Below are 14,631 nucleotides of genomic sequence, written 5' to 3' on the forward strand. Positions count from 1 at the left end.
CAAAACCCATTGGAATTCACTGACTTCTGTGGAATCTACTATAATGCATACTACTTAAGGTCATGGATTTGTCCTGTGCCTCAGCTGCATTGCTGGTGCCTAGAACAGTGCCTGTAATCTACAGCAAGTGTTCAAAATATATTCATTGAATGAATTCATGAATGACTGGAAGTATACATACAACTTTTTGTTTTGGTTGTTGTTAAACCACATGACACAGAGGGGAGTTTGAACTCATAGTCCAACTTCAAAAAAGATGTCTAGATGTTAGACAGTATTTAGTAGAGTAACCCATGTAAGCACATTCACGTTTGTAAGAAATACCATTAAATCAATCTGCAACTTATGTTATTCCTCTTCTTCCTTGATTATTGCTAAGTTGAACCTGAGATCTCAGCCCTGCCCTGACCCTGACCAATTCTAATCCAAGCACACAAGTTATCAAGGGAGTCAAGTTATCACCTACTTGTTAGCATCATATTGAAGTGAAGTGCTTTCCTAAGCTAAGGATCCAGCATACATCTGGGAACCTCTTAGCATTTGAGTACATATTGGATCAAAGCTTTTACTTCCATCTCCACTTTGTCTGGTTTAGACATGTCCTTGTCTCTTCATTCTTTCCTGGATGCTTGCTATGGATCCCTGAGAGTACTCACATCCTACAGCTTGACTGGAGCACATACTGAGACTAGCTCGTGCTGATGGTGTTGTCCAAGGTACAAAACTGGGCAGCACAGACAGAGCCAGCATTATGGGTGTGTGAGCTTTGCAGTCTCATGGAACCATGCTCTTAGAAAGGCCCTGTTCTGTTGCTATCTTGAAATACTTAAAAAAAATTTATCAAAGGGCCTCACATTTTCATTTTGCAGTGAGCCCTGAAAATTAAGTAGCCTGCCACAGACACTATGCAACTGGCAAACTAATCCCTGGAGCCTAAGAACGCAGGATCAAGACCGGAACATTCCTTAAGTATGTAAAGTTAAAAGGTCATTTTACAAACTTTCCTCAGCTGAAAAAGTGAGATAGTACATGTTCCTCTCGACTCCACAGGTATATAAAGCAAAGGACTTTAATCTCTTGGGAAGAAAAACATGTATAAGCATCCAGTATTTGTTAGTATATGCTCTGCTTTCAGGCTTCACTAAAATGGCAGTGGGAATAAAAGAATTATTTCACATCTCAGAAAAACACTAAGGTACTAAAAATATTTCTTAAATGTAGCCCTTGTTCCTTCTCCTTCCTCCCCAACTTTTTTACTCTGTACTGCCAGCCAAGACCACTTGTTATTATGAGTAAGATCCCAGAAGGAAAAGTGAGATTAAAATTATGTGAGAAAGTATTTGGTCTGAAACTAACTATTCCTATCCTCACAGTGGGGAAAAAGTAAACTCACAATTTAGATTCAAAATTTGTAAACAATGATAGCTTCCAACACAAATGAATTTATAGATGTGCAAATGCTCTGTAAAACTATATCAATCCACTCATACATATGGAATCCTCATGGGAGAAACTGCCACAAGACCTCACACCTATGACTACCTGCTTCCAGGATAAAATATCAGCAAAAGTAAATTAATCATTAAGACCTTAGTTCAGAATTGCTATACAGAAAAATTATTTTTTACACAAAAATGAAAATCAATGATATGAATGGGAAATTAGAAGTAGGGGGAAAACATATCTTAAAGACCATAGTTGTACAGAATACTATATTATTAACATATGGGAATATATAAATATTATGTGAGAGAGACTTGAGTTCCAGATAAGAAAGACTTATCTTTAGTCTTCCTTCTTTAGGAATTGTGTTCTCTCTATATATATGGATGAAAAATTCAAAAGCCAAAAAGTGAAAGAAAACAAAAGATGAATTTTTTTCTTCTGTGATCCAAAGAATTTTTAGCCACAGAATTACACAAAAAATCTCCAACAAAAATGTGCCAATCTGTAAGACAACCAAAATAGTCAAGACTTAAAAACTAATTCCTCTGGCACAGGAATTGATATACTAGTTATACCCAGAGAACACTAAACATAAGTAACAGTCCCAAAAATGGGAATCCAATGGCATTTAAACAAATACACAGATTATTTTTTATTATCTGCAATGCTTTAATAATTGAGGAACACTGGAAAGACCTAGAAGGACAACAAATTCCTAGCTAAGAGCCAATTAATACAATTTCATTTAATCCAGCACATACTCAATGATAACTTGGGAAATGGATTCCATTGGTAAAGATGGGTAAGAAACATTCCTATCCTCAAAAACACTGCAATTTACTTAGGATATATCCCTGCCATATTGTCTTTTTTCCTTCATATTGGAACTCACAGATACATAATGGGGTAGGGAAAAGAGAACACTGGACTTTTCTACCATTCAACCACTTCAGCTAAAGCCTGATGTTCTATCTTTTACATAAGATCTTATATAATGAAAAAAAAGATCTTATGTAATGTATACTATTCTGTACTTCTGGATATACGGTGTTTGTGTGAATTTCTCTCCCCCCCCCCGACCCGGGTATTTTCAAGGAGTATATATGCAGGTTCTTTCTTTTCTTTCTGTGCAATTCCCATTCTCCTTATTCTCTGTTGTTCGCAATAAATGACAGGCACTACTCTAAGGCTTGATAACAGGTTTGAAAAGATGTGGGCCACCTGTTGGCTGAATGAAGCACCAAAGACACAGTGTAACAAGAATACTGGTAAGAGTGTCTCTTCCACTGTATTTTTATTAACCCTAGGCTAGAATTCAGATTTTTTCATTGCTATTTTCAAGTTACCTGCAAGAATTTTGGATGTTAAAGTATCACATAGATATTATTTTATTATTAGAATTATTATAAAGTTATATTTATTATGTGCCATAACAAAGTTGAGCATTTTAAGAAACATTGATAAAACAATATGAAAAAGTTTCATTTTCTTCATCCTGTCTTATGGCCTCCCATAATTTCATCTTCAAAATCTTGAATTTATGTAACTTATAATAAAATTGAATTTCTTGCTCAAAACACAAAATACACATATATAATCACCAACTTTTATAGATAAATTAGACAGTTATCCCAGATATTCACATGACATGAATATATTGCATTCATAAGCAAGGTACCTTCCAAACCGTGTATAAATAATTCATTAATTCAAAAAAAAGATGAGAAATTAAATGCGTAGATTCTGGAGTCAGACTGTGGGTGGTGAATCCCCAGCCCGATCAGGCCCTAGCTAGTGGCTTTAAATAATCATTTCATTTAACCTTCTGTGCCTCATTTTCCCATTTGTAAAATGAGGATAATAAAAGTACTTACCTCATAGTGTTATGAGATTTTAAAAAAACAACTCTGCGTGCATCTGGGGGGTAGATATGTATATATATGTATGTGTGCATAAGTTATACATACTGAATATTATATAAACCTTGGAAATAATTATAACTACTATCATTATTATCCTCTAAAATGATAATGTGATTGATTGGCAGGTCCAAAACCATATTTATCAGGTAAATTCTCCTTACAGAAGCCCTCATGCGAAAAGAAAATTGCCCCAGTGTTTCTCATTTTCCCCACAATCTATTATTTTTAACTCTGGATAAAACGGAAGTGGAGACATAAAATGTATAAATGTAATATTACAGCTCTCCAGTAAAACTCTAGCTTTAAGAGGCTTCATTTAGTTCAGTTACTTTTAACTTCCTTTGGGCCATATACGGCTTTGGAAATTTAATAAAAGCTAGTGTGTGTGTGTGTGTAATGTATTAAATATAAATATATATATTTACATTCACACACACACATTGTGCATGGAGCGGGGGCGGGGGGGGGGAGGGGTGCATTCCAGGAATTCATGGATCCCCTTGCAGCCATTCAATGATTCCTGGAGATTATGAATCCAAGTAGAGAACTCCTACTCTACTGAAAGAGAAGTAGGACTTTGAGGTAGAAATAAAGGGCATCATTTATAATAATTATGCACACCTACAGGAATTTAAGCATCTAGAAACTATTCAGAACAGGTTACCTTTATGTGTGATGGGTAGTATACAAAAGATTTAGCCATGACTGTCCTCAACCTTCCACTTAACATGGTGGAGGACATTCAATTGTGATCTGTACTGTAGGACAAAGCTAGGAAAATCTACTGTGTCTATTATTTGAAGGTTCTAGGCTCCCAAAAACTCATGTAGAGCCCCTATTTGAGGTAAAGTTTTGTTTTGTGATTCAGTCTCCCTAGAGCTTTCCCCTAATGCCTAGGAATAGAAAAGAATAACCGTTATGATGTCCTGGTTCATTCACAAGTCACTGCTTAACTATTAATAGGATCCCATTTCATTCTCAGAAGTGTCTAGTTTGGGCAGTACATTATATAGCCAATTAAAATCTAGAGGCAAGGAAAAGAAAATGGAAAAGAAGGTATGGGAAATATATAATTCTTCCTCAATGCTAGAATAGAACTGGCTTAACATAACACCTCTGGGCCTTCTTTTCCCTGGGCTTCATCAAGTTCCCAATGACAGGCACAAACGCCTCTGACCAGAAGGAAGATCCCATAGCCAGAGTGGGTGAAGAGAGCCCTCAGTGGAAATGGCTTCTAAAAGAGAAGATATTTGAGAATCAGCAACTTTCAACACTTATCCAAATTGCATAAACACCTCTATCCCCCAACAAAATGCGCATACTTTCCTCCTCCTAAGGGCATAGTAGAGGGAGGATAAGCCAGTACAATAAGCCTTACTTCATAAATATTTGTCTAACTGGCTAACTTCCTGAGCCTAAACTTCTATGAAGCTGACAGTGCCTCTGGGTCATTAATGTCATTGTTGACAAAGGCTGTGTTCGCCTAGTTTAAAGAATGAATGATTTTAGAAACATGCACATAGAAATCCATTCCTTTTAAATCCTCCTAGAAAAAAATGATTCAAACAATAAAATCACGCTCTACAATGAAGTCTTGCCAGCAAGTAGTCCCAAATGGCAAAGAGCTCTGTATGAAAGAATAATGTACTATGTAATATACAAATAATATATATCAATTTATATAATAAAATAAAGTCTGAGAAGTCCAGCAGAGCTAGCACAAAAATATTATTTACACAATTAATTGGCTCTCATTGCCATACATGCATTTAGGGAGGACCTTCCCCCTCTCTTTTTCAGAATTGTCACATTATAATTCCTCTCTCATGTAAATAAAAAAGTAAAATACAATCACTACCCACCTAACACTTCAAGCTAAAGCCAGTGGGTGTTGACTATGGTAAGATTGAGCGGCCAGGGTGCCAAATCTCATTTACAATGCATTCCCTCCACATGCCTGTCAAAGGAGTAGGGTTAGTCCTCAGCTGAGGCTCTGTGACGTTCATAATTACTTTTCCCTCCAATATCCCTTTCATCAGTAAGTGAGAATGGCAGTATATATCTCTTCCTGATGAGTTTTTCAAATGAAAATAAAGAAATGTCCAGTTACATTCATGTCTGAAAAGAGGAAACAGTTTTGGCTATTTTTCCTCAAATGTCTTCTGAATTGAAATATCTTTAATATAGCATACAAATAGCAACCTCCTAGAAAGGTGTATTAAAAATTAAAAGAAAAAAATTCCTCAGGAGGAGGCTTGTCTTGTAAGTCTCAAAGTAAACCTTTATTGTTAAAATCAACTGAAGTTTTGAGACCTCATAGTGTTATAAAAATTGTTGCCCTTTTAAGGAACATTCTTTGATCTGCTAAGCAGTTTTCATTATACTTTCATCAAATTACTTTATAGATAGGGAAATATGGGCTCTTCAAAAATGCTGTGTCTTTATAAAAAAAAAGATTCTTCAGTTAAATATAGTTTCTTCCTAACATATCTATTAGTATTGGCACAAGTATACTTTTTCCTGCTAATACTTGAATATGTCAATATTATGCCTACATTGCTATATTTACTTATCTAAACCTGAAACAACCCTATGATGTAAGTGACTTTATTAATCCCATCTAATAGTTAAGGAAAAGAAAGGACAAATTATCTGGCAAGGTTGTACAGCTACTAATGATACACCTCGTAATTGCTGTGCTTTTCTGACCTCTTAGAAAGGAAAATTAGCATATTTTAAAGATACATTTGACCACTGAGTTTAGTGTATATGAAATTTTTTTAGGGTGTCATGCAATAGATTTGCTTATAAATACTTTAAAAATCTAAAGTACTGGTAACAAGTATGAAAATTGTGTTAAGCTAAGGGCATGGGTAATCATGGAACAAGACAACTGGTTCCTAAATAATGGCTATAATATTTGGAGCAAAAAATATAAACTTTCCATGTTGCCAATGTCACATCATATACCTCAAGAGCACCACACTTAGTTTGGTTTAAAAGGGATACAAGGGAAGCATTCCAAACTGCAGTCTCCCTTAAGTTAGTGGTGAAAAAGGTGGATTCAGGAATCTGGTCCCTGGGTTCAAACCCAAACTCGTGTACTAATTACCCATGACTTTTAACAAGTTACTTCGCCTACCACTGCTCCTGCTCTGTCACCTGGACAATGAGAATAATGATAATAATAATAACAACAGCAGCAACAGCAGCAGCAGCAGATTTTACCAGGGTTGGGATAATTTAATGACATCAAACATTAGTAAGGTACAAGCTAGTTCTCAGTGAATATTAACTACTAATATATATTTTTTTAAGTTTGGAATAATGATGAGACTTGAAATATCAACAAGCAAGGAATAGATGAACAGAATTTAAAGGAGAGGGCTCAATGTCCATGGCCCTACAGAGTCATAGACATTGAAATCAGTGAATTAAATTAAAGTAAAATTCTGGTTCAAAAGAAAACGAACTTTGAAAATTAGAGCTTCTCAAAGACAAAGTAGGCTTTTCAAAATTAGATATTTACTTAGATTGTATGGGAGACTCAAGGCATCTTATTCGAGATTTCCTTTAAGCTTCCTTCAAAATTTGAGATTCTATGAAAACAAAATTGACCTTCAAAAATCATTGGAAGCAACTGCTCGTCCTATTACAAAAGTCTGCTTAGGCAGAGAAATCAGTCAACAATCTCTAATTGCTTCATCCCCAGAGCCTAAAATTGTCTAATATTTCTGGCCTACGTAGATTCTTCAATTCTGAACTACTAGAATTCTTAAAAATAAAATATGTTTATCCCTGGAAAATAGGCAGTCTAAAATTCTCTCTAGTTCTTCCAACTGATGTTTTAATGCCAAATTAATTACCAATCTGGGATACTAAAGATCATACATTATATTGTTCCTCTATACCTTATTATAGTACTTAGCACACTGATGGAAATAACAAATGCCCAGAAAATACTGATTTCCTTTCCCTATCTAAAGCACATTCTTTAATAGAAATTTCAATATAAATCCAAGTAATTTGTTTTCAATAACTGCATTTTATTTACTCATATAACCAAAAGCTAGAGAATGAAATTATCAAGGTATTTCATAAGCAAAAATGTCTAAGTTCTCAACATTGGCACAAATGATAACAATAGATTTACTTAGATCTTTTATCAATAAAAGAATTTTTTGAGAAATGTTCCATTTTGAAAAGGTGTAAGATTTACCACTAGTAGGTTTTCCCATACCAGACGCATAATCTATGTGGCATTATTCAAAATTTAACTTCAAAAGGTTACAAACTTCTAGTTATAAGATGGATAAGTTATGAAGATCTAATGCACAGCATAATGACTATAGTTAACAATACCATACTATGCACTTGAGATTTCCTAAGGGAGTAGATCTTAAACGTTCTCACCAGAGGGGGGGAAAAAAAGATAACTGAAGTGTTAGATGTGTTAATTCAGTTGGTTGGGGTAATCATTTCACAACATATATACATATCATCACACTGTATACTTAAAATATATTGATTTGCAATTTATAATATACACATAATTTTGTCAATTTTACCTCATAAAAATTTAATTTCATAAAAAATGTATACTATGGAAGGCTTAGGGGATTATATATTTGTTTAATGACACTGATTTCAGTATTAGAATAATTGTTTTTTACTTGTTTGTAATAATTAGATTGGCATGAGATTATATAAAATTCACTCTGCAGATGCCTCTTGTTATTTATTTGCATAAATTAAATTCAATTTCTGTTTATGACCCTTGTTCTACAAAAGTAAAATCAAAATTTAAATATGCCTTCTTTTATGTCCAAAAAATGAAGAAAGAACTCTCAATACAAGCCTCTTAAAACTTAAGAAATCTGTCTGAACTCCTGAACCTTTAAAAAAAAATTGACTATTTTGAATTACAAAGAAACAGATATTTTAAGTTTTAACTTAGTACAACATAAAGGCAGAAGAATGCATAATTAATTACACGAACAAATGATTGCATTTTTCTCTCATCTGTTACAGACAGATGAGAGAGACCACAATCCCAGATAAATCAAGATATTAACCTTTAAAAAACATCTTAACACCAAATTCTTGGCACAGATCTTTCTCAAAAAAATTGAACCTAGTAGTAAAATAATACGAGTTTTGGAGTCAGAGTGGTTGTATTTGAATCCAGGATCCATCCGTTAAACTTTATTTAGCAAGTTACTTACTGTCTCTAAACTTCATTTTTTCTGACCTGTAAAGGGGGTTTAATATTATTATCCTTGTAAAACTATGATTCCCTGAGGACATAAAGCTTCCCTATGAAGACATAAAAATTTCTTAAATCATTTTGAATTCAACCCTGGCACACACTAAGCATTATTAAATTACTGTTAACATTAGTAGCATCTGCTTACTCATGGTTCATTTTATGGTAATAGCCCTGACAGGCAAACAAGTCATTTAAATAACAGAATGTAAACAAATTTTCTGTACTGAGAGCTTTCTTGATGTCCTAATATTCCATTGAACAGATTACATATTTTCCCTCCACAAAGGGAAAAGAACAGAACCCAGAGCTTCCTCAGACCGTGGCCATCTTTGTGTGGCAGGAATGACAACTAGATAATAATGTGTGGCCATGTTTCAGATGCTCTACAACAGTATGTTCTGGAACCTGGTACAGGACAAATTGAGCCAAGACATACAAGAGAGACCAATATAATACTGCTCTCTAAGCCAGCGGTCTTCAAAATCAGAGGGGAAAAAAAAAACATTTTGAACATGTACCCTGAAATAAGTAATTTATGTATACAACCTACTGTACTGACAAAGTACATTATAAAAATACTCTGAGGAAAGGATTAACAGCAGATCTGAACCGTTCTCCAAACACTGTCTCCCTGGAAACATTTTGGGCCATGATAAATAGGGAATGCCAGCTGTGTTTCCAGGCAACATTGTTTATTCTTGGTGGAATACATCTAAACCAGGGGGGCTATGAGTGAACTATAAAACCATTCAGGACTCATAGACCTCAGTTTCCTGTGTGCAGTGTGTTCTTACAACTGAGGGCATCCCTTGAGGAGATAAGGCCTGCTACTGAGATACTGGTTCTGTGGAGCATGAGCCTTACACAAGGCAAGGTAGTCCATGCCTACCTATGTGGTTTATTCACCTTAAAACTGAGTTACCACACAGGAGGGAAGGAAGAGGAGGTGGGAAATAATCCTAACCAGCCAGAGGGATCCCCACAGGAGAAGGACCTGACATTATCCTATTGACCTTCTATGTTTCCTGTCCTCTGTTATTCTATTCAATCAAGTGAACCTTATGCCAGATAATGGCCTATTGTGTCATATTAGTGTGAGTCTCAAGACAAAAGCATGGTCCACTCCAGTGATCATGCAGTTATATGCATATACATATGTATTATTTCCTTACTATAAGCTAATGCGTTATTTTAAGCACTGTATCTTTGAGTAAACTGCTTGGGTTGACACACTTTTCAGAATATTGGGGGTATATTCCTTGTAATAAGCTTAGGATACTTTCTTTTTTTCCTTTTGATTTTCTGCTGTTTTTGACAGAAACTTGTCTTCGGTCATTGTAAACCTCTGGCTTTCTCTACAACTATTATTATGGCTAGGCCTTTTTACTTTGTTTTTATTTTTATTTATATATATTTATTAAGTTTTGTATTTTAGTTCCAGTAGAGTTAACATACAGTGTTATATTAGTTTCAGGTGTACAATATAGTGATTCAACAATTCCATACATTAGTCAATGTTCCATAAACCCTGATGTTTATAGCAGCATTATAAACAACAGCCAAACTATGGAAAGAGGTGAACTTCCATTACTGATGAATGGATAAAGAAGATATGGAATATATATATCTACTCAGCAATCAAAAATGAAATCTCCTTTTACAACAATGTGGATAGAACTAGAGGGTCTTATGCTAAGTGAAATAATTTAGTCAGAAAAAGACAAATATCATATGATTTCACTTAAGTCAAATTTAAGAAATAAAACATGAACACAGGGGAAGGTAAAAAAGGGAGAGAGAGAGGTAAACAAACCGAATAAGACTCTTAATTTAACTACAGCAAACAAACAGAGGGTTGCTGATGGGAATGCACAGGGAATGGGCTAGGTATTAAGGAAGGCATCTGTGATGAGCACTGTATGTATTCTATACCATATATGCTAACTACAATTTAAATAAAAACTTGAAATAAAAAAATAGTAAGAGCTCATCATGATGTGTGTACTCTTTAATCCCCATCACCTATTTCACCCATCTCCCACCACTTACCCTCTGGTGACCATCAGTTTGTTCTCTAGTTAAGAGTCCGGGGATCCCTGGATGGCTCAGCGGTTTAGCGCCTGCCTTCGGCCCAGGGCATAATCCTGGAGGCCAGGGATCGAGTCCCACATCAGGCTCCCTGCATGGAGCCTGGTTCTTCCTCTGCCTATGTCTCTGCCTCTCTCTCTCTCTGTGTGTCTCTCTCATGAATAAATAAATAATATCTTTTTAAAAAAAGTCTGTTTCCTGGTTTCTGCCTCTCTTTTTTTCCTTTGCTCATTTGTTTTGTTTCTTAAATTCTACATATGAGCCAGATCATATTTGTCTTTCTCTGACTTACTTCACTTAGCATTATATTCTCTAAGTCCATCCATACTGTTGCAAATGGCAAGATTTCATTCTTTTTTATAGCCAAATAATATAATATTTCATTGTTGAGATATATATACATTTTCTTTATCCATTAATCTATTGATGGACAGTTGAACTGCTTCCATAGTTTGGTTATTGTAAATAATGTTGCTATTAACATAGGAGTGCATGTATAGCTTTGGATTAGTATTTTTTTTTATTCTTTGAGTAAACACTCAGTAGTTTGACTACTAGATCATATGGTAGTTCTATTTTACTTTCAAGAAACCTCCATTCTGTTTTCCACAGTGGGTGCACTGTGCACTGTTGTATTCCCATCAGTGGTACAAGAGGGGTTTCTATTATCTACATATCCCTGCCAAAACTTGTTCTTGCTTGTTTTTTATTTTAGACATCCTGGCAGGTGTGAGGTGATACCTCATTATAGTTTTGATTTGTATTTCCCTGATGAGTGATGTTGTGCATCTTTTCACGTGTCTGTTGGCCATCTGGATATCTTCTTTAGAGAAATGTCTGTTGATGTCTTCTGCCCATTTTTAAAAAATTTATTTATTTTTTAGAGAGTGCACATGAGCGAAGGTGGAGGGAGGAAGGAGAGGCAGAGAGAGAATCTCAAGCAGACTCCCTGCTGAATGAAGAGCCCAACATGGGGCTTGATCTCATGACCCTGATATCATGACCTGAGCCAAAATCAAGAATCAGACCCTTACCTGCTTGAGCCACTCAAGAAGACACTCATGTCTTCTACCCACTTTTCTGGATCAGTTCTTTATATATCATGGATACTAATTCTTTATCAGATATATTATTTGCAAGTACCTTCTCCCATTAAGTAGGCTGTCTTTTATTTTTGTTGTTTCCTTCACTATGCAGAAGCTTTCTCTTTTGATGTAGCCCCAATAGTTTATTTTGTGTTTATTTCCCTTGTCCCAGGAGACAAATCTAGAAAAATGTTGCTATGGGATAGTAGGCCTTTTTAAACTAAAAATTGATAACTCCGTTGTTACAAATTCTGCAGCAGCAAGACATAAGGAATTCCTAAAAATACAAACACTAAAATACCTTCTTGAAGTCCTCACTTCTTCCTAACTTTCTCTTAGAGATGATCAGGATATCACTATAGAGGGATGTCTGGGTGGCTCTGTCAGTTAAACATCTGACTCCTGATCTCAGCTCAGGTCGTAATCTCAGGGTTATAGGATCAAGCCTCACATTGGACTCAATGCTCAGCAAGGAGTCTACTTCTCTCTCTCTCTCTCTGTTATTCTATCTCTCTCTACCTCTCCCCTGCTTACACTCTCTCTCTCCAAAATAAATAAATCTTTTTTAAAAAAAGTACAATACTGTGGGACTGAAAATTAAAATCTTTCAGTTTTAATACACATTTATCCTTTCATTAAAATATACTATGCTAAAAATAGAACACTATTTTTACCCTCGATTCTAGTAACCAAGTAATTTTATCACTTCCTATAAAAATTCCTATAGATTTATCTTTCATTATCTCATTTTTAAGTATACATGTTTTAAAAAATATTTTAAAATATTTTTTAAACTTACCCTGAAACATGCAACATCAGTAGCATGTAGAAGACAAAGAAGAGATTATGAGTATACCAGAAGATGTCATAGTTAGAAACTCTGAAAAAAAAAATAACTTAATTTCAATGTGACTTTACATTCCATTATTTCAAACACATGTCATAACTGAAGAAAGTTAAAATAGGAGTTCATCTCAGAATTACCTATTGGTATCAAAGTGTTAACATACCATGAAGAGAGAACTGACAAAATTATAACTAATACTTTATAATTTTGAAGGTTCTGTGTATTTCAAATAAAGATACATGAAAAGAATTAAAATAAAATATTTTAAAGTTATTATGATGTAAGATTGAGAAGTAGGTAATAGGCTGCTAACATGTACTTTTATTGTCCTTTTGATCAATATTCTCAATTTTCCAAATGACATTAAAAAAAATAATGCTCTTATTGCAATACATATTGGGAGAGTAATCCAATGAAAGTTAAATTGAGAGAAATTAAATAAATGCTCATTAAAGTTTTATATTCTTTTCCTGAACGGCATATATGTTAAAAATAACACCTTGGTATTACTGCTCTGGAGGAGAACCACAAGTTGAAAAGAATTTCATTCACTTAAGCCTTATCTTCCTCATAAGTTTGTAATGGCATCTTTTTTATTCAGCAAAGCCCTTCTAGGGCTTTCTATCAACTCTATCATTATATTCAATTCCTTGGTCATTTTTGCACCTGAGTCCTATTCTGTTTTAAGTTATTGAAGCTTAATCATGTTAATGTTTAGTCAGCCACATTTCCCCTTTTACTCCTCTCTGAAACATGTACCCTGGATGTTCCTCAGATGAACTTCAGGATTGTCTTCACTAAATTCAAAAACAAACAAAATAATCTATCTTGAGTTTTGACTGGAATTGCAACAACCTATAAACTGATTGAGGAAGAACTCCATCTTTATAGTACACAGTCTTTATTCAAATCTCTACTTGTTTCTCTCAGTGAAGGTCTATGTTTTTCTGTATAGCTTTCAACTAGTTTCTTATTAAGTTTACTCCTAGATAGTCTATGTTTTTGTTGCAATTGTGAGTGGTACCTTTTTATTTTATTCAATTTTCAAACTGATAATAGCTGTTACATTGACGCTATTTTTAATATTGTTTTGGGTTCATTAACCTATTTCAACTCTTTAATTTGGTACAACACTTTTTTTCCCCATAATTCCTTTAGATTCTCTGGCTAGAAAATTACATGCACCTTTCAGGAAATAATGATGACTTCTTGTTGCATGCTTTCTAATAATTCTATTTCTAATATTATAAGTGTTTTATTTCTTAACATATACAAATAATGGTAGAATTAAAAAATATCACCTGGTTTTTTCCATAATTTTCTTAGGAATTCATCTTATGTTTCTTTGGTAAATATGATCTTAGTTCTGGATTTTTATATTTTTTAATTCTATAAAGGAAATTAATTCTTAGTCTATTCTACCTATTTTAATTCAAAACTAGAGCTCAGATTTAATCACCAACATTTAAAAATCTATTGAGATGAAAATGTTTGTTTTCCTATCACCTGCTGTTAAAATATACTACTTATTTTAATAGATTGACCACTATTGAATCATTAGTGAATTACTAGACTGTATTCAACTACTCAAAATGTGGAGCCATTTATTCATTTCATTTCTCTAATACTTTATTTCCTCACTGGCAAAGAGAAAAGGTTAAAACAAGTTTATCTCAATGATCCATGGACTCCCTGGGGATTCCATGATTCCTCCAGGGGTGCATGCATGGCTCAGTTATTTAAAGCATCTAACTCTTGACTTCAGCTCGGGTCATGATCTCAGGGTCATGAGATCAAGCCTCACAGTGGGCTCTGCATCAGCAGAGAATCTACTTGAGGATTTTCTCTCCCTCACCCTCAGCCTCTCCCTCTCCTCAACTTCTCTTAAATAAATAAATAAATCTTTAAAAAAAAACCCTCCATGATTCCCCCCCAAAAAGTTTGGAGAATAGTAGAGTTGGTTTTATAATAATA

General features: G+C 34.4%; 1 protein-coding gene across 6 annotated transcripts in view; it reads right to left on the reverse strand.

The window, feature by feature from the left end:
• NOX4 (NADPH oxidase 4) overlaps positions 1–14,631 on the reverse strand; it is a 161,761-nt gene that overhangs the window by 103,006 nt on the left and 44,124 nt on the right. For all 6 annotated transcript variants that reach the window (XM_026015242.2, XM_072726154.1, XM_072726156.1 and 3 more), the window contains one exon: positions 12,610–12,690. In XM_026015242.2, the coding sequence (XP_025871027.1) occupies positions 12,610–12,690 (81 nt within the window). The remainder of the gene's footprint in view (positions 1–12,609; positions 12,691–14,631) is intronic.

Source organism: Vulpes vulpes, chromosome 11 (assembly GCF_048418805.1).
Source record: "Vulpes vulpes isolate BD-2025 chromosome 11, VulVul3, whole genome shotgun sequence".
NCBI lineage: Eukaryota > Metazoa > Chordata > Mammalia > Carnivora > Canidae > Vulpes > Vulpes vulpes.